The sequence below is a fragment of the Mytilus edulis genome, chromosome 6 (assembly GCF_963676685.1).
Source record: "Mytilus edulis chromosome 6, xbMytEdul2.2, whole genome shotgun sequence".
In the NCBI taxonomy this organism is placed as follows: domain Eukaryota; kingdom Metazoa; phylum Mollusca; class Bivalvia; order Mytilida; family Mytilidae; genus Mytilus; species Mytilus edulis.
Window position 1 is genome coordinate 11,029,888 of NC_092349.1, and position 22,328 is coordinate 11,052,215.

General features: G+C 33.8%; 1 protein-coding gene across 1 annotated transcript in view; it reads left to right on the forward strand.

Annotated features, from left to right (window-relative positions):
- LOC139527098 (uncharacterized) overlaps positions 1–22,328 on the forward strand; it is a 33,254-nt gene that overhangs the window by 421 nt on the left and 10,505 nt on the right. Inside the window, exons 2-8 of the mRNA XM_071322368.1 lie at positions 4,319–4,430; positions 5,169–5,298; positions 6,551–6,677; positions 10,115–10,243; positions 15,185–15,323; positions 17,160–17,267; positions 18,912–20,354. Of these exons, the coding sequence (XP_071178469.1) occupies positions 4,361–4,430; positions 5,169–5,298; positions 6,551–6,677; positions 10,115–10,243; positions 15,185–15,323; positions 17,160–17,267; positions 18,912–20,354 (2,146 nt within the window). The 5' untranslated portion in view covers positions 4,319–4,360. The remainder of the gene's footprint in view (positions 1–4,318; positions 4,431–5,168; positions 5,299–6,550; positions 6,678–10,114; positions 10,244–15,184; positions 15,324–17,159; positions 17,268–18,911; positions 20,355–22,328) is intronic.

Sequence of the window (22,328 nt, forward strand, 5' to 3'; positions counted from 1 at the left end):
TGTGGATAATGCACAGCTCTTTGACGGTGTGCTTTAACTAACTAAGACATGTAAGATATACTGCACAGTTCAAATCTGCTCTCAAAATTTCTATCCCCACCCTTATATTCCTGTTGGCCTCAATTACAGATCCTATCTTTTGTACGTATTATTAATTTGTTATTGTCCTAAATTATATGAAATATTTGACACTGGACGACTTTCAACAACTAACATTCATACTTAAAATTATCTAAGACCCCCATAATATCTACCATGCAAATAAATTCATCATAAATACTTATATTCAAATTGCGTACGCCAGTCGCGCACTTCGACTACAAAAGACTCATTAGTGGAGCTCTATTAAAAAAAGAGGTAGGACCAACTTGCCTTGAATGTAGTTCATGCCAGGGCTATTTTGAAGCGTCTTGTATTTTACACCTTTAATCAAAACATCACTGCTCCGTGTGTGCATTTTAAAGTTTTAACAGTGGGTGTTGCTAAACGGCGGAAAACGGAATGGAATATGGAACGGAAACAGAAAACGGAAACAGAAAAAAAACAGTTTAGTTAAGATGGTTTAGTTTAAACATTTTTTATTGTCTAAATATACAATAGGATTTGATACAAGTTATAGCAACTTAAGATAATCCTCTCCATATAAGTACAATATACAAAATTTCAAGATGACAGCAACTATATAATTCAGTACAATATGAAAAGTATATACAACAAATATATTATGTTTTATCAGTAACAATTGGATACCAGTACACTTTATAAAATACAGCAATATTAATCAAAGAATCTTTTTGTATGGCGTATATAAGTTAAACTATGTACATTTCTAAAAAGGATTGGGTTTTGCTCAACACAAATTTCATCTGTTCCAAACAAAATATGTTTTATGGAGATAGCAGCTAAGTGTTGAATGTTTTCAAATAGCTGATTTCTAAAATTTATGTAGAGTGGACATTCTAAGTAAAAATGAACTCTGTATTTATAAATCAGCTTTTAAAGGACTAATCTGTGTTGTAATTTTATATGCAGTATATTTTGCATCTTGTTTTTAATGAAATTATATTTAGATACCGGAAGGGTGCTCCGGAAGGGTAAGCAGATCCTGCCCCACATGTGGCACCCGTCGTGTTGCTTATGTGATAACAAATCCGGTAAATAGTCTAATTCGGTAGATCACATTCATGAAGGGGGGGGGGGGGGGGAATGGAGTTACGACGTAAGAAACATATCCGATATAATTTGTGAAACGGTTATTCCATAACGGTCAACTAACTCGTGATGGCGTCCGTAAAATTTACGAAGGGATGATTTCAACTTCACCATTTGGAACTCTTGGTTTAATACCTTCCTTGTGAGCAGCAACCCTCTATCAAGAAAATCATGATAGGAAATGCAAGCACGGGAATATCGTATCAATTGGGAGATGTATACCCCGTATGCAGGTGCTGCTGGAATGTTGCTACTTAGAAATGGACAGTTCACAATTGGAAAGCTGAAATAATCTCTTTTGTCATAAGGTTCGTTTTTATGTTAGGTTTTTGTTGCATGATACAGATCTGATGTGGTCCCCCAATGTCCAACAAGTGTCTATTTCAAGATATTAAACTTTTATACATTTTGCAGAAAAAAAGGCCACACAGCTTCATCTTTTTACAACTCAAGTCAACAAATATTTCTTATTGTGAAGTTTCATATGGAGATAACGTTTACTATGATTGTAATATATTTCCAAAAACATTCCATCGAATATCCATCTACAATTCTGAAACAAGGAAGCTGTTGTTTAAGTATGTTAAGGAGGGCTTGGATGATAAAGAATACTGGCAATTAAAAAAAAACAAATTTTCACTTATCAAACTGCTATGACAGACATTTTATCGGTATTATGAAGCAATTACCCAGTTTGTGGAAAATAAAAAGACATAGGAAGGTACCTTTTACTGCGTTTATTTCAAATTTCGCGTCGGTAGACGAAATACTTACTTGGGTAGGATTGCTACGGAAGATTCCAACAAATTAAAGTGGTAGAAATCATTCATGGAAAGATTAGAACAGTAGTTTGAATAATTTCATATTAAGGTATGGTGGGGGAAAATGAACATTAATAAAGCACTATTGCTGAAAATTGCATTAAAAGGAGGTCTTTAGAAGGAAAAGTGTGAGGATAAAATGAGCTCAAATTAAATAATATGGGTCTCTTAATTTGCACAATTTTATCTAAACTGCAGTTTATATCTTATCCAAATAATGTTGCCTGTTCTGAACATGTTGCAAAAAAAACAACAAAAAATTTGAAAATAAAAAATTCTTCTACTAAGTAAATGTTACCAATTATCCTTGTAAAATCTAGACCAACAGCTAAGAACTTTACAATGTCAGCAAAAATAATCTAAAAATGTTGTTTTGGGGCATTTTGTAAGTTGAAACATAGGTTATATGACATTGAAGATTAAAAGTTGTAGAGTGCCTCTTGATCAATTTTTAAAGTATTGTTCAATACAGGGCATTAAAAATGTAAGTTTTCAACGTAAACAAATTAAAAAAACCTAATCTTATTGAAATGTGGATTATTTCTTGATTGCAAAAATATATATTCAATTCTTATAAAAAATTGAAATGACTAAAATACTTATTATGATTGATGGGGTATAAACTAAAAAACAATGGTTTGTTATAATTAAAAGTTCTAAAATTTTAAAACTGTTTCAAGCCAAATCCTGATAAACAATAAGTGAACTAATCTTAATTGTTGATTAATTAAAGATGATTATTGGAAATTTATTAAGTAAATTATAGTCTTCACTTGAATACAATTTAAATATTCATATTTATATTCATATTTCATTTTTTTTAAGATCTTGTTAATCCATTAATCATTTATCTTTCAAACATAATTTACAGAATCACTTTATGTAATGTAGATCATAAGAAATAGACAATAAACAAATCAATCATCCTTATATATATCATTGATTGATTGTTGGTTGCTTAACGTCCAGTGGCAAATATTGTATGCATATTCAGGACGAGAACAAGTTAACAATAAATACAATAGGTAGGTCTTGTCATAATAGAGGCCGTTTGGGATGATAGTCGGTGAAATTTGGACTGCCACTAGAAAATGAGGGTATATAGGGACAGAAATTTTGACTTGCAACAGGTCACCTACGGACTCCTCAAAGAGTTGTTGCAAGGGTTCGTAACGTGCAAAGCGTGGCACTCTCTTTACACGAGGCATCGGATTTAACGTCCCCAATCTGACCAGACGTGACTGCGAACTTGATACATCCCGCACAGCCAACGGACGCCCCACTTCGGCAAGGGTTTTACTGCCGGTCGGAAGAAGACCAAGTGACCCTATTTCTATTCCCCAGTCACCTTTGGGGGCAAGCTTTACCTTGACATAAATTCGATTGAAATTAAAGGCGAACAATTTATGTTGCAACTAGCCTACTATTGTATAGATAAGAAATTTTGCTTTATTTGTATAGCTTATAGTTTCTTGTTTTTCCTGCTTCTATGTTGAGCTTACGGTTATGTGAAGGATAACTCCAAGGTCGGTGGTTGCCTCTCGGCATTCCGGATTCCTCCATCAATAAAAACTGACAACCGTGATATAGCTTTTAGTGCTTAAAGAGGCGTTGAACACTAACAGTCAGTAAATTGTTAAACACATCTCGAAAGTCAGTGATTCAAACATATTCAGTCAATATCAATAATAATCGAATGTCGGTGGTTCTCTCTCTGAACTTCGATTTCCTCCACCAATCAAAACTGACCGCCGTGATTTAACCTGTAGTTGCAGAAAGTGGCGTTTAATACCAATACTTAGTCAATAACAAATTAATAATGATTACTCAATGGTAGGTGGTTCTCTCCCGGAACTCTGACTCTGATATAGACTGTAGTACTAAAAGTTGCATTAAACACCCACACCCAGTCAATGCTAATGAAATATCGAAGGTCGGAAGTTCTCTCCCGACCAAAATGCCGGCATTCGACTTTCTCCACCAATACATATACGGACCGCCATGATATAGCTTATTATATAGATATGAAAGTGGAGTCAAACACCAACAATGTTAAGGATTATTTAAAGGTCAGTTGTCCTCTCTGGACACGCTGGCTTCCTCCATCAATACAAACTAATCATGCATACAGTGAAGGTTAAATTAAAGATAAAAATATGCATACCGGCACAAATGCATCTTTTATAACAAAATATTTCGGTTATCGTTAACTTTCTTGCACATGGTTATGTACACTGTGCTATGTAATAGCAACTAATACGTATAAGAGGTGAATCTTATTTCAGATGCAGTTACCTGCAATGAGTCACTGACTTCTGATCTGAGAGATGACCAGTTTTCTGCCTCCTCTGTATACAGCGCTGATTATAATGCAAGCTCTGCAAAATTTGGAAAAAGGTAAGTAAAGCCAATACAAACAAAGCAAAACACAATAAATTTTACTGACAGGGCTCTGAGTTGTGAAAGTAGGTCTCACGCTAAATGTTCCTGGGTTACAGGACTTGAAAAAGGGGTTGAGATTATGTTTATATTTGCTATCATAATAGATATTTTTCATTCTTGGACACTTTTTTAATCTTCAAGTACTTTGGTAATAATTAATGAATTTTGGGTGTTGTCTTATTGACGTATACTTCGTACCAATCTCCTTGTTTTTATATAAATGTACATGTAAAACGTAAAATTCAAAACGGAAAGTCCCTAATCAATGTTAAAATCAAAAGCTCAATCACAGCAAAGGAATGGATAACAACTGTCATATTCCTGACTTGGTTCATTTTCTCGTTGAAATGTACAGTCAAACCTGCTCAAAAGACTACCTGCATTGAGCAAAACCCTGTGTTATAAGACAACTAATCTTTAGATCCCTCTGTAGTACATTTCATATAGATCGAACCTGTACTAAAAGACCACTTATTTGCTAGCTCTCCTCAGTGGCGGATCCAGAATTTTTTATAAGTGGGGTCTCACCGACTGCCTCAGGAAGGGCCTGCTTCGGTCATGCTTCAATGATTCCTTATATAATCAACAATTTTTTTTCACAGAAAAGGGGGGCCGGGTCCCCTAAATCCGCCTCTGCTCCTTTACGTGGTCTTTAAAAACAGATTTCACTGTGATTATGTTTATTCTATACAGGAGGCTGGGTTGCTGGTGAAAATGATGTTTACCAGTATTTACAGATTGATTTAAAAGGACTCTGGGAAATAACAAGTATTACAACACAGGATATTGACCAATGGTACTGGCACCACACACAAGCATTCAGGTATGATTTGTTTCTTTTCACGGTCCATTTACAGTCATACAAAAAAGGATTGAATTTTTTTACTGACGATCAATAAATCCAAAAAAAATCTATAATCATCACTGCACTTAAATGGCGTATAAAATGTATTTTGATGTAACAAAATTAAATAGCCTTAATGAAATATTTTCCTTTTAAATCTATATTTTAATCTATTTTCTGACAATCACCTATACATGTTTAGATCAGAGGTGGATTTAAGGTTTACGCGTGGACATTTACTTGATCCACTCCTAATTTTGCCTAATTTGGGAGCTTCCCTTTTGAAATCCTAGTTCTGCAATGGGTCAATAATTTTCATCATCGATTAGATTTTTGTATAAATGCTGTTTTATCGTTTAAATTCAAGTCTAGATGTAAAAGAAAAACATGTGATAACTATGGAATATATGAATGGGTTATGATTTTGCCGTGAAATATTTTTATGGGTCAGGTTTCACAAGACTACAATATACGAATGGGCAGGTATGAATGGGCGGTGTTTTTGAAATCCCAGCTGCACATCTGTACCTAAAAACCCATGTTGATACCCCCCCCCCCCCCCCCCCCCCCCCATTCAGATCATCAGTCATATGTTCATTTGTCTATGTACTTCAAGTTTGGTTTATACAGGAGTCTTATGGTTTAATGATAAAACATCCATTTTAGACTATTCATTTGAACTTAAAGCCATCTCGATTATATGTTATCTTGGTACCAAATTTTTAAACATCCCCGGGCTAATAATTGTTTTTTTTTAATATTGTGTGTATATGTTTTTTGTTTTGTATTCATCCTGTTCAAATTGTTTTCCTAAATGTCGATTTCTTTCTGACTATTTCTACTGATTACATTTATAAAGCGTTTTTTTAATATAATTTTTACAGCACGGGATCGATACCGGTGCATGGTTCGATACTGACAAATCTTTATAAGCCTTTCGTTTTTGAATTTTTAAATTATTGTAAGAAACTAAGATTTTAACTTATTTCTGCAAAAATAAACTTAGATGGATTAGGCTATTAATTTAATGTATTTTTTATTGTCCTCCAGCTCTGCAGCTGTTTCAGATCTTATAAATTCGCGGCTATGAGTGTTCCCGATGAAGGTAAATCAAGAATAGCACTTCGGACGGATATGATTTAAAAAAAAAGTTTTTGTTTTCATTTTTCACTAATCAGGTTTTAATCAAGTGATGCTAAGCTTGAGAATAATCATATTTTTTTTCCTTCAGAATATTTCACAGCAAAGATGGATTAATATGGACTGCATACAATACGTACCTGTCAGATGAAATACTTGGCGAGACATTCAACAGACGGGACAAGGTCACAAAGATTCAGTTTAATCCGACGATAAAGGTTACTATAAAGTTTATGATATTAACACATGACATGGGTAAAATCTCTTTGTTCTTACTGTGCTATAATCTGAATAATGCACAGCTAAGGTGTGCATTAACTACCCCAGATATACTGCACAATTCAAATATATTTTTACCTTGAGGGGCGTTTCCTCGATTCTGAAAGGAGTGTGACATGTATTCTATAAAATTAAAAAAATATCAACGATTGTAGCGAGACTAAAAAGGTTCCGTTCTCCAATTCAAGGATGAACAGCGTATTCGACCCCCCCCCCTTTTCCCCCAAATAAAAAAAACCAAACCACGAATCCGCTATCTGACTTGACTTGAAGTTACAAAAAAGTTTCGGCTATTACGTGGCGCCCAGTTTTTATTGATAGAGGGAACCGGAGTGCCCGGAGACAACCACACATATTTGCTAGGAAAACTGACAGTCCTAATCAATTAATATTGGAGTCGAAAACCCCAGCACGGGCGGAGTTTGTCCTCAATACATCAGTGTTGACTGTCTAGTGATTACTGTAGAAGAACTACTTATACTTCTTGGCAAACGAATCCTCTGATGAAAAAAGAAAGGTTTCTCCTTCCTTTTTTATTATCTAAACTGGGACATGAAATATTTTATTTTATTATGTGTACACAGTGTAAATCTTAAATTGTTTCAAAGTCAGATAATAACGATTTTTTTGTAGTTTCTTCCAAAAAAGAAAGCATGTACTTAAGAATATTCAAATGAATGAAATCTGATTTGAATAAGATTTAGACTCAATGAATTTTATTACGATTTTTGGCATATTTAATTTATTCCTATAAAGGAACTATTTGGGGGTCGGGGGAGTGGGAGGGGGTTAAAGATTGGATAGCGAATCGTTGTTTCTGTTTATTTAACATTTTAAATTTCTGTACTAAAATCTTCCTCGTTTCATCTTTCTCTAAGCATATCATTAAGGAAAGAAAATCAATTAATCTTTACTCGGTCAATAACGATTTGAAAGTTCAATTTGTCAAAGTATTAATCGTCACTGATTGCAAGAAAAAAAAATTACGAATAAATTTAACAGAAACGATAGAAATAAATTACAATTAAATCGCAAATAATGTAAAAATTGAGGAAGAAGCCTAAATATATAAAAAAAAAAAATTATTTAAAACTTACCAACGTCTTACTACATAAAGGCTCATTTCCTCCTTTCTTTACTCTACAAAAAACTTTATCCAGGAGCCGTGGATTGCGGAACATCGTTTTAATATTGCTAGAACGTTCACGTAAATTGATGGCGTCATATGTTAAAACAGTCATTGACCAATCAAATCGGTATATTGGATTTAATCTGCACGCTCGTGTGACCCTTTAACCCGAACTCCTACTTCGTTCGGGTTAATCAGGGTCACCCAAGCTGTGCAGATTAAATCCAATATACCGACTTGCTTGGTCAATAACTATAACATAACATGTGGACAGCACAACATGTAGACAAGACCATGATCTGCTTACCCTTCCGGAGCACCTACACTCACTTATAATATTGTTTTTAAGGGTTAAATGTGGTGCTCTTGGTTTAGTGATTTACAATGTGCCTTTAAATTTTGTTATTGAATATTTTTGATTTAACAAAGAGCAGTCTGACCATTGTTCGAGAAAATCTGTCTTTGTTGTGATGTTAAACTATTGTTAGTTTAAACATATTTATTTATAGTTGACCAGGAAACAAGTTTTGCAACTTATATTAATCCCTTTCCACTTTGCGGGTGTGAGTGCTGCCTTGTACATAGCGGCATTAGCCTGCCCTTTTCGAAATCTACATGGGTGTCTTTTACGTGCAAGAGATGTTGCTCGCTCTTAACACGGGTCAGTCCTTTGTCATCCCCTTGCGATGGAATATCATCGTTTTCTCAAGACCGTACTCGCAAATGGTGTCAAGCAGAGCCGAAAATTCAGTCCCTGAAATTTTCATCTCGAAACGGGAATCGAAACAGGAACCTTTGTGTGAGTAGTCCGATGCGCTAACCACTACACCAAGACAAGGGTGAAAGTTGGTACCTATTAAAACGTTTAAATCCGCTGCAATTGTTTGCACCTGTCTTAATTCAGAAATCTGATATTCAGAAGTTGTCATTTGTTGATGTGGTTCATAAGTGTTTCTCGTTTTTTATATAGATTAAACCGTTATTTTATTTCTCCGTTTGAATGGTTTTAAACTAGTCTTTTTGGGGGGCCCTTTATAGCTTGTTGTTCGGTGTGAGCCAAGGTTCTGTGTTGACGGCCGTACATTGACATATAAAGTTTTACTTTAATAAATTGTGATTGGATGGAGATTTGTCTCATTGGCACTCATACCACCTCTTATATCTATTTCAAATCGAAATTTCTAATTTGGTCAAGTTTATGGGTTAAAAAAATTACGTGACCTATTGTTTACCAATTTGACGATGTCTTGGGTTCTCATCTTCAAACCAGGGCCTTAAAATTTTGACAAATAGGCGCACAACGTATAACTTATTATTTGTAAATCGATTTAACCATTCAAAAACAATCAGTAACAAAAAAGAGCAAACACGCACACACAAGATTTTGTTTTGTTTTCCATCTACAGCTTCATGAAATTGCATGCAAAAGAAATGAGCAAATACCTAATACATTAAAATATAATGGTATGTTGGCTATTACAGGTAAAATCAACTTCCTAACCAAATCTTTGCGTCTCTAAAAGAATTTTAGTATAAGATAAATATAGATTATTACATTGATACAAGTGGATTTTCGGATTTATCCAATCGAGATAGATGTAGTTAAATTATCAATTTTAAAGTACGAGCCTCGACGAGGACTTTAAAATTTATAATTTAACTATCGAGATCGGATAAATCCGTTAATCCACGCGTTACTATGTAATAATCTGCTTCTCTAATGATTAAAAGAAAAAAATCCTTTTTTTTCTAAACCAAAATCCCTTCGAGTGCCTTCCATTTTCCACGAAGTTTTCAGTTTCATTTAAAACACCTGTTAGAACATTCTGATCATTTCAGGGAGCTGAGAAAGGTTTTGACCCGTTGACTCAGCCAATCATCTTCTGAGATCACCGGCAACCACACCTTGATTAAATTTGTTTATACAATGGGTTCGGAAAGGGATATATTTCCATAGAATTAGAGAAAGATAATTTACAGTACCTGAAACCTTGAAAGAACAATTTAAACATCATTGCAGTTACGGTCACAACAATCGAGCTTTGGCAATATACCGATCAATGTACCCTTCAAAAATGGTCTACATTGTCGATAATTAATAAATTTTCCATAACAACAATTATCTATGAATAAGTTAAACTGTTAAACCTACTAATTCCGCCCAACACCGAGAAAAGAACAAGTAGTTTACATGAGAACAGTCGTTAGCCAGCATGTGAAGTATATAATGCATATCTTTTATTACAGACTCGATTTATCGTATTTAACCCTGTTGAATACAGATGGCACCCGTCAATGCGAGTGGAACTGTATGGATGTAAACGAAATGATGTGGCATCCAACGATATTTCAACAATAATAGGAACTAATATCGAGGTAAAATATTTATTTTTGAATAACAAAGCTTTCCATTAAATTTTTTAAAAAGGGCTAAAGAAGGGGGAGGTGTTATTTCTGTCCTACCTATTTATTTTTTACCCTTTTCGGTCCTGCCTTCTTTTTTTGTTAGTTTATCCTGACATTTCTTTTTAAAATAAATTGTCATCAAGTAGTTTTTTGCCAAGTTGCTCATCCTGCCTTTTTCTTACTTAAAACTCCTGTTCTGACTATTTTTTTTTTTAAGAGTTGTTCAATATTTTCAGAGTAAATGTCAGTTATAGTTTGCCATCTTTCAATCATTTTTTCTTATTATCACTTCGGGGCCTTCATAGATAACTATGCGGTATAGGCTTAACACATTGTTGAAGGCAGTACGATGACCCATAGTTGTTAGTTTCTGTCAGTGTGTCATTTGGTCTCTTGCGAAGAGTTGTCTCATTGGCAATCATATATATAAAAAAATTTAATAAAATTGAGAATGGAAATGGGGAATGTGTCAAAGAGACAACAACCCGACCAAATAAAACAACAGCAGAGGGTCACCAACAGGTCTTCAATGTAGCGAGAAATTCCCGCACCCGGAGGCGTCTTTCAGCTGGCCCCTAAACAAATATATACTAGTCCAGTGATAATGAACGCCATACTAATTTCCAAATTGTACACAAGAAACTAAAATTAAAATAATACAAGACTAACAAAGGCCAGAGGCTCCTGACTTGGGACAGGCGCAAAAATGCGGCGGGGTTAAACATGTTTGTGAGATCTCAACCCTCCCCCTATACCTCTAACCAATGTAGTAAAGTAAACGCATAACAATACGCACATTAAAATTCAGTTCAAGAGAAATCCGAGTCTGATGTCAGAAGATGTAACCAAAGAAAATAAACCAAATGACAATAATACATAAATAACAACAGACTACTAGCAGTTAACTGACATGCCAGCTCCAGACTTCAATTAAACTGACTGAAAGATTATGATTTCATCATATGAACATCAGGCACAATCCTTCCCGTTAGGGGTTTAGTATCATACCATCATAACATATATGAGAAGAACATAACCCGTGTCATGCCAACAACTGTTTTTAGAATAAATGTGTTTAGTTCCGATGCAAAGACCTTATCAGTGACTCAATATTAACGCCAAAATATGCAATCTTTAATGACTTGACAACAGTATCGTAATTATATCCCTTCTTAATAAGTCTATTCAAAGGTTTTGTAAGTTTCTGAGGTGAATACTGACACCTTTGTGCTTTATAAAGAATATTACCATAAAAAATTGGATGTGAAATACCTGAACGTATTAGAAGTCTGCATGTTGAGCTATATTTACGAATGATGTCTTTATACCGATGATAAAATTTAGTAAATGTTTTGACTAGTTTGTGATATCGAAAACCCTGGTGTAATAATTTTTCAGTAATACATAAATTTCTCTCGTTAAAATCGAAAACATTGTTACATACACGAGCGAATCGTACAAGTTGAGATATATAAACACCGTAAGATGGTGACAAGGGAACGTCACCATCTAAAAACGGATAATTAACGATAGGAAATGAAAAATCATCCCTTTTATCATAAATTTTAGTATTCAGCTTTCCATTAGTGATATAGATATTAAGATCGAGAAAAGGGCAGTGGTCATTGTTAGTATTAGCTTTATTTAAAGTAAGTTCAACAGGATAAATTTCATTAATATACATACTGAAGTCGTCATTATTGAGAGCCAAAATATCATCCAAATATCTAATAGTATTATTAAATTTGTTTATCAGATGTTGTTTCGATGGGTCTTTGCTTATTTTTGTCATAAATTGTAACTCATAACAATACAAAAACAGGTCCGCAATAAGTGGTGCATAGTTAGTCCCCATTGGAATTCCGATTATCTGACGATATACGGAATCTCCAAAGCGAACAAAAATGTTATCTAGTAAAAATTCAAGGGCATATATAGTATCAAAGCATGTCCAATTAACATAGTTTTTTTGTTTATTGCTACTAAAAAATGACCTAAAAGAGTTAGAACATATATATTCACATTCTGATTTTTTGAATGCCCATTTAATTAGGTGTGTGAATTTTTTCTTAATGAGAATGTGAGGCAATGTGGTATACAGGGTAGAAAAATCAAAACTTTGAACAGATTCAAAATCACCAATATAAGCATGCAATTTATCAAGTACTTCCAACGAGTTCTTGACACTCCAAAAGTAATTTATTCCACTATTTTCGAAGGCCTTATTTGAACAATTTATTATCAGCTTTTTAATTATACCAAGTGTGCTGGTAAGAAGAATAGACAATTTAGTAGTTGAATAATGGCTTGAAGACGAAATAAATCTATATTTGTAAGGGGTTTTGTGTAGCTTCGGAAGCCAATACATAGTTGGGACTTTCATTGTATTTGGCTCTGCTTGTAAAGCGGTGGTTAAAAGTTTATGTTTGTTACAGATTTCGTTTTCTGAAAATGGAGTCAGTTGGAATGTTGGTGAATTGGTGATTTCCTTTTTCAGAACCTCAATGTAAAATTTACGTCAAACAATAATAATATTATTAGCAGCTTTATCTGCCGGGACAAAAACAAATTCCTTGGCTAGTTCTTTTAGTCTATGTTTGATACGAGGAATAGGTTTATTGTGGTTATTGTTTATAGTAAAATGTTCTTTAAAATGTTGAATACGTATATCAACTATCTTCATTACTGAATTAAAAAAAGAGTCCAAAGATTTTTTGTCAGCTTTTTCCCGTTTTATCCATTTCATACAGTAAGTATGGAGTGAGTCGTGGATGATATTACGACACTGATTCCAATTAATAATTGACGGGGGACGATATTTAGGTCCTTTACTGAGGAATGATTTTAACTCTCGGTCTTGAACGATGTTAAGATCTCCTGTTATAACATGGGAAATGGGTCCATAAATATATTCGGAATTACTGCAATTACATGAAGTAGGTGTATTTTCACTGATATTAAACAATACTTTTAGATACTTGGATGATATATTGGCTCTCAATAATGACGACTTCAGTATGTATACTAAAGAAATTTATCCTGTTGAACTTACTATAAATAAAGCTAATACTAACAATAACCAGTGCCCTTTCCTCGATCTTGATATATATCATTAACGGGAAGCTTAATACAAAAATTTATGATAAAAGAGATGATTTTTCATTTCCTATCGTTAATTATCCATTTTTAGATGGTGACGTTCTTTTGTCACCATCTTATGGTGTTTATATATCTCAACTTGTACGATTCGCTCTAGTATGTAACAACGTATTAGATTTTAGAGAGAGGAATTTATGTATTACTGAAAAATTATTACACCAGGGTTTTTGATATCACACACTGGTCAAAACATTTACTAAATTTTATCACCGGTATAAGAAAATAATTCGTAAATATAACTCAACATGCAGACATCTTATACGTTTAGGTATTTCACATCCAATCTTTTATGATAATATTCTTTACAAAGCACAAAAATGTCAGTATTCACCTCAAAAGCTTACAAAACCTTTAAACAGACTTATTAAGAAGGGATATAGTTACGATACTGTTGTCAGGTCATTAAAGAATGCATATTTTGGCTTCAATATTGATTCACTTATAGAGTCTTTGCATCGGAACTAAACACATTTATTTAAAAAAAAACCAGTTGTTGGTATGACACGGGTTATGTTCTTCTCATACATTTTATGATAGTATGATACTAAACCCCTAATGGGAGTGATTGTGCCTGATATTCATATGATGAAGACATAATGTTTCAATCAGTTTAATTGAGGTCTGTGGCATGTCAGTTAACTGCTAGTAGTCTGTTGTTGTTATTTATGTATTATTGTCATTTTATTTATTTTCTTTTGTTACATCTTCTGACATCGGACTCGGACTTCTCTTGAACTGAATTTTAATGTGCGTATTGTTATGCGTTTAATTTTCTACATTGGCTAGTTATTACTATCATTGAGTCGCTACCTCAGTTTCTGAACTTTAAGTCTCGAGGGTACCAAAGGTCCAGTGGCTAGAACTTTGGTAATTGCATGAAAATAATTTTTTAAATTATGGAAGATATTTCTCATAAAAAGTTCTCATTCATTTGTCTGATTTTGGTATGTTTAAGATCCTTTAAAGTTTGATAATCTCTTCAACGTTTTACAACGTTTTGGATTTACAACTATTTTGTCTTCGAGCATCACTGAAGAGACAGTGGTTGTTGAAAAACTCATTTTTGCAGTAAAATTAGTACTTTTTATGGATTTGTTTACTAATTTGCACATGATTTGACAGGGTTTGTAGAATACGCGTAAACTGATTATTTCGCCTAAAACTTTAGAGTTATTAAAAAGGCAGGAAGATAATGGAAGCAGGCTCGATAGGATTTTGCCAATTGCACCACAATGTTACTCCTAAGTTAATGTAAGGCGGAGCTAAAATACACAGTAATCTCATGCAGGGTCCATTGTGCACTTAAGCAAAGGCACAAATGGGATCAATTTGAGTGGCAAAAGACCACAGACACATCCAACTTAACAACCGCTGATTATTATAAACTAACCATAAGCTGTATTATTACATTGAAGTTTGATAATTCGAGTCCAATTTCAAGCGATGTCAGGCCACATTTAAATGAATGTCCGTTTTCTCTCCCCCAGGTCTACCCTTAGTAAACAGACTAGGAAGGCAGGTTATTATTTTTAACTGGATGTCATAGCATGGTCACATGAATGGTTTGGCTTGTCCAGTCGAGGCCTGTTATCAGTTGTTTGTGCTCAATTTGAGCGTATTAATCCTTTTGCTTTCAAGCAATTTGCAAAAATTAAAACGAATTATTTTTAGGAAAATATTATTTTTACCCGGAGGCTTATTTTTATTTTGTCCTCATATCCTATGTATTTATTTTTTACCTCTCTGTTGCAGTATGACACAGTTTGGATTCCTAGTCAAAGTCCAGTTATAATAGATCGACATATTAGTATTAGACCGTTGGCTACATTGACGATACAGGCAGGAGTGTCTGTCATCTTCACGTCATCAGACGCTGGCATTGACGTTTATGGTATTTATACAATTACTTTATTACTCAATTACGTTCATTTTGTTGGTGTTTCCGATTCCCTTTTTGAGAAACGTGGAAAGATAGATTTGTATATCATCCTGTCATCATTTTAGATAGTCATCATGGCTATGTACAGTTCATAGTTGTTCAATGTGCAAAACGTATGTCTCTATAGGCTTGAAAAATAAATAAAGAGAAACTACTGTATTTGTTTCCAAAACATGTGACGTTTTCCGAAACCTTTTGGAGATGTCCTTCAAACTGATTATCTGTGCCTTGCAATTGCTTGACGTATAAGTAATATTGACAAAACAACAGCAGACTATTCAGCATGTATGTCTAAATTTTGCTTCAATCATGCATGCTTACATGTAGCTCAATATGAAAGAAAAACTGTGGTTTTTGTCATTAAAACATAAATCTGAAAACAAACGGTTGATTTGTAATAACAACACATGGCGTTGTCAGTTTATTTTCGATTGATGAGTTTGACTGTTCCTCTTCTGGTATCTTTCGATACTCTTTTAAGACATTAATTAAGTATTTGATGTGTAAATCGCGTGATTTTAAATGAAAAATATAATTATTGAAGGAAACACGTCATTATTTTTATTCTGTCAGCTTCTGACGTTCTTTTAGTGTTCTATATGGCTTTAGACGTCGTTGTTGCGGTACCAATTGGGTGGAAAAAGCGTCGTATTTACAAGACATTTCCTGAATAGATGCTGACATCTCTGTGTTGTTATCCAATCACAAAACTCGACACACATGTAATCCGTATCAATATAAAAGGAAGTCATCAGAAATGATAATTTGTTGAATATGTTGTCTGACGAGACTATGACTGTCGCTCGAAAATTACTTTAGTGCTGCGTTCACACGTACTAGTAATTCGAATTCAATTCGCATGAACTAATTCGAATAAGTTTAATTCGCATGCAAAACGTTTTACGTCCAAACGTAAATTCTAATTCGAATTGCAATGCCCGTCAAATTTGCTTTCCTGTCCGAACGACGTTAAACTTTTAATTCGTATCAACTAAAACGGATTTATAATGCGAATGGGTTAATGCGAATTAGCCAATTCAAATCAATTCAAACTAAAAGGAAGAGTGTGTGGACGCGATTACGATTTGAATTCAATTCGAATGAAATACACGTGTGAACTAGGCAGTAAGTTGTGATTCTAATTTGTTCAATTAAATTTCAAGTATTAGAATAAAGTGCATCATATTTCGAAGAACAGTGAAATAATATCGCATTTGCATTTAATGGCATCCTACAGGATTTATGTGGCCATTATTAATCGTCCTAACTATGCGACGTATTTTAATCAATCTTTTTTCCCGTCAGCACTTTGTAAATATTTGATAGAGCGTTGGTCTGTCAGTACTGAATATCTTATTATCTTATTCTTTAAACCGAAATGTTCTATATTTTATGAAAGTTTTTCGCTAAATTTCGCCATCCCCTATCCAAAATGTTTTTTTTTGTGGTAAAAGACATCAAAAAGAACATTTAGACTCGAAGTTGAAAAAAAAACAATGACAACAACATGACAAAACAAATCCCCAAAACGATGATCCTATGTTCTCCGGAAGGGTAATCAGAACCTGCTGAAATAAATTACGCGTTTCGGGGCCTTTTATAGCTGACTATGCGGTATGGGCTTTTCTCATTGTTGAAGACCGTACGGTGACCTATAGTTGTTAATATCTGTGTCATTTTGGTTTCTTGTGGAGAGTTGTCTCATCGACAATCATACCACATCTTCTTTTTTATACGCATCTAAAATAATGAGTAATTCACATATGTAATACCACTTCTATTCAAAAGGAACACTAAAAGTGAATGGAATAGAAGCTGTTGAAACCATTTTTACATCCTCTTTTCCTGTTACATCAAAGAAAGAACAATGGAAAGGTATTTCCCATCAACCTGGAGGTAATTTATTTAAATCAAATATCACCTTTACTACTCTCTTATTAGCCAACAAATTTTTGAAAGTTTAAAGTTAAACTTATGCATACCACTCTTATTGTTTATACATGAATATCCTTAGCAGTCAAATGTTTATATGTTTGGGTTCTTGGTGAAGATAATCTTTGGCCAAAAATAAAATATTGTTTGTTTCCCCTCACACGACCGACCCGGTAAAATCACCGCTACCCGAAAAATTTTATTGGCCATTCTTGTCCACTATTTTGTTTTTTTGCTATGTTGGTTATTGGTGATATCTTTCCGATGCTGAAGTCAACGATCGTTGGGTTTTGGGGATACCTTTCCGATTCTGTAGTCAACGAGCGTTTTAAATCAAGGTATTTTTGCATTGAAGCGTCTACATGATTCGGAATCAAGGAAAACAAACAAAATGCTTTCCCACACGATTTGTTTGTTTGCAAGGGTGATCTTTTTAAAAAAAAATAATAAAAAAAATGAAGCATCTTTCAATCCGCTGAGTGCATCTTGATTTGCTTTGTGCCTAACCTCTGTTCCTGTTTTAAGGATAAAATCTTTTAAAAAAGACTTTGAGTAAAAATGGTCTGACTCGTGCTTTAAAATCTATCTACTTTTTCTTTGAACAGGTTGGGCACAAGTCAGGAAATGTGGGATACATGTATTCCCTGCTTTCAGGGAACGTCCCTGTTTTCTGGTGTTAAAAAACCCAGTTTAAATGGGATTTCCTTTTTCAATTTATGGCATGAAAATTACAAAAGGACACGTGTTAACGTTTTACCTGCATCAGTAGAATTCGTAAATACTTATTAAAAGTATTTTAGGAAATACAAAACATGAATATAAAGGGAAGCCTTGTTTCTTCTAGAACTCGAAAAAACATACAAATCTTTGTTTGGGAATCAATTGACCAAGCTGCATGATCCAGGTGTAACTGAACATAACTGAATTATATTCACTTCTATTGAAAATTTTTATTTATTGAATTTTAATTCCCAAGTGATTAACATACATGTATCTTTTTCATCTCATAATTGATGATCAAGGTATGAATTGGTGACCAAAGGAATTGTTTTGTTGTGAGTTATGCATCAAATTAGACTTGAAATAAGCTTGATTTTTTAACTTAAAAAAACACTTGCTATCAATAGGCATTAGTATCACAAGTAGAAAGTGCGCTTTTGTAGATTTCATTAAATTAAATGAATAGGGAAAAAAAGAAGGTCCCTGTATACTGTTTTTTTAACACCAGAAAACTGTGGTGTACACTGAATTAGAATACAGGGAATACCCCACTTTTCTTGACTTGAGCCTTACCTGTTGAGTTTTGTACAAATTCAATATAGAAAACCATATCAAGATATTTTTAATGTTGGCCTTGAAAAGCGCGTCGGGCGCACAAATAAGTACATAATGTTTTTTTCAATAATGTAAAAGAAAGATTCGGAAAATAGATTTCGGAAATAATGTTTTTTGAATCTGTTCCATTTCATTTTATATTCTTCTATTTCATTTTATATTCTTCTATTTCGTATGATTTCATTAACGCAATGGTTGAATGCGATACACACTACATCTTATAGTGGTAGCACCAAGTTAAAAAAACGACAAATTGTTTTTCTTATTTTTAAGGCAACATTAGTTTGTGGTATGCTGTCGTCCGACAGGCAAACATTGGTATCCAAGGTGACAGTATTGGAATACATTTAGGTCACAGTAACATATATTCTTGCAATACAGGAATACAGCTATCTGGAGGAACCACAAGTAACGCCACAAGTGAACACGAAATATCTGTTTCTACATTTACGATATTGCATACAAGAAGTGTTCATAACACATACGGCATCCGTTTACACGGCAGTGTGCAAAGGCCTCATATTTACATAGATCATGCGGGATTCAGTTTCAACAACAAGCACGGTTTGGTAATTGCAAATTGGAATGATGCATCGTCCACGGACACAGTGTTACACCTTTATAATTCTAAATTAAATGACAATTCTGAAAGTGGTCTCCTTTCATCTATTTCATATACAAAACTTTTACTTTCTCTTGTGATACAAAATTCCTGTTTTTCTAGGAATGGAGAAAACGGCTTGTATTTATTTAGCAGTTATTATGAGCCAACAGCAATCTTTGATATATCATATTCTGATTTTGAAGAAAATGGGTACAATGGTGTAGAATACAAATACAGATGTTGGTATTGTGATCTTAATTTAAACAATAGTCTACGCCATAATCATTTTACACATAACAAACGATTTCAGATAGTGCTTTCTTTGACCAATCATGATGATAAACCTGTTATAATGAATTTCGTATTGGCAAATAATACGATTGAAAAACATTCATATAATGAAAGATATGCAGTCTCCATCGGTGCTAACCGTCTAATAGGAATGTTTGAAATCATTGATAATACTTTTTACGATTTGCACGGTGGTTTCGAAATAAACTCTGACTCAGATTCGTCAGTACAAGTAAATATGAAGAATAACATCTTTGAAAATATTTATGGGGAAAAAATGTCCGTCATCTATATTTCAAACACAAGATTAAAATTTGTGGAGAACATAATTTCAAATTGTTCGGTATATATTATGGTAGACCTTGTTGACGGGTTATCTCATCAGCTTAACAATAACAGTTTCATCAACAATGCAGTGACGTATTGTATGGTAAGTGTCGGCGAAAAGTATAGCAAGATTAAGTCGATCAGTGCAGATTACAACTATTGGGGAACAGACAATATATCGTTAGTGAAAGCGTGCATTTGTGATGTTTTTCTCAACTCTTCGAAAGCGCGGGTTATTACAGATTACGTGTTCCTTGATCCATCGATGACGTCTGCGCAACATATTCCAACAGTTGATGATTTCAAGATTACGTTTGATACATATTTTAATACATATGTAATAGGTGGAGTTATAAAATCATCCAGTAATCTGCCTACGTTTGAGTCGGATACTGTTATTGTTAATCGCACAGTCATCATTGATTATTCAGCAGACGTACATTTATTTGGTATAACATTTAATTTCACCGCCAATAGAGGCATAATTGTAATAGGTAAGTAATGGACTACTTACAAATATAGATTTATTTCGTCTTCAAGCCATTGTTCCACTACTAAATTGTCTATTCTTCTTACCAGCACACTTGGTACCATTAAAAACCTGATAATACATTGTTCAAATAAGGCCTTCGAAAATAGTGGAATTAATTACTTTTGGAGTGTCAAGAACTCGTTGGAAGTACTTGATAAATTGCATGCTTATATTGGTGATTTTGAATCTGTTCAAAGTTTTGATTTTTCTACCCTGTATACCACATTGCCTCACATTCTCATTAAGAAAAAATTCACACACCTAATTAAATGGGCATTCAAAAAATCAGAATGTGAATATATATGTTCAAACTCTTTTAGGTCATTTTTTAGTAGCAATAAACAAAAAAAACTATGTCAATTGGACATGCTTTGATACTATATATGCCCTTGAATTTTTACTAGATAACATTTTTGTTCGCTTTGGGGATTCCCTATATCGTCAGATTATCGGATCTCCAATGGGGACTAACTGTGCACCACTTATTGCGGAACTGTTTTTGTATTGCTATGAGTTACAATTTATGACAAAAATAAGCAAAGACCCATCGATACAACATCTGATAAACAAATTTAATAATACTTTTAGATATTTGGATGATATTTTGGCTCTCAATAATGACGACTTCAGTATGTATATTAAAGAAATTTATCCTGTTGAACTTACTTTAAATAAAGCTAATACTAACAATGACCCCTGCCCTTTCCTCGATCTTGATATCTATATCACTAACGGAAAGCTGAATACTAAAATTTATGATAAAAGAGATGATTTTTCTTTTCCTATCGTTAATTATCCATTTTTAGTTGGTGACGTTCCCTTGTCACCATCTTACGGTGTTTATATATCTCAACTTGTACGATTCGCTCGTGTATGTAACAATGTTTTAGATTTTAACGAGAGAAATTTATGTATTACTGAAAAATTATTACACCAGGGTTTTCGATATCACAAACTAGTCAAAACATTTACTAAATGTTATCATCGGTATAAGGACATCATTCGTAAATATAGCTCAACATGCAGACTTCTTATACGTTCAGGTATTTCACATCCAATTTTTTATGGAAATATTCTTTCAGGTATTTCACATCCAATTTTTTATGGAAATATTCTTTATAAAGCACAAAGGTGTCAGTATTCACCTCAAAAACTAACAAAACCTTTGAATAGACTTATTAAGAAGGGATATCGTTACGATACTGTTGTCAGGTCATTAAAGATTGCACATTTTGGCGTTAATATTGATTCACTTATAGGGTCTTTGCATCGGAACTAAACACATTTATTCAAAACCCAGTTGTTGGCATGACATGGGTTATGTTCTTCTCATATATGTTATGATGGTATGATACTAAACCCCTAACGGGAAGGATTGTGCCTGATGTTCATATGATGAAATCATAATCTTTCAGTCAGTTTAATTGAAGTCTGGAGCTGGCATGTCAGTTAACTGCTAGTAGTCTGTTGTTATTTATGTATTATTGTCATTTTGTTTATTTTCTTTGGTTACATCTTCTGACATCAGACTCGGACTTCTCCTGAACTGTATTTTAATGTGCGTATTGTTATGCGTTTACTTTTCTACATTGGCTAGAGGTATAGGGGGAGGGTTGAGATCTCACAAGCATGTTTAACCCCGCCGCATTTTTGCGCCTGTCCCAAGTCAGGAGCCTCTGGCCATTGTTAGTCTTGTATTATCTTAATTTTAGTTTCTTGTGTACAATTTGGAAATTAGTATGGCGTTCATTATCACCGAACTAGTATATATTTGTTTAGGGGCCAGCTGAAGGACGCCTCCGGGTGCGGGAATTTTTCGCTACATTGAAGACCTGTTGGTGACCTTCTGCTGTTGTTTTTTTCTATGGTCGGGTTGTTGTCTCTTTGGCACATTCCCCATTTCCATTCTCAATTTTAGGATTGTTGTTCGTATTTT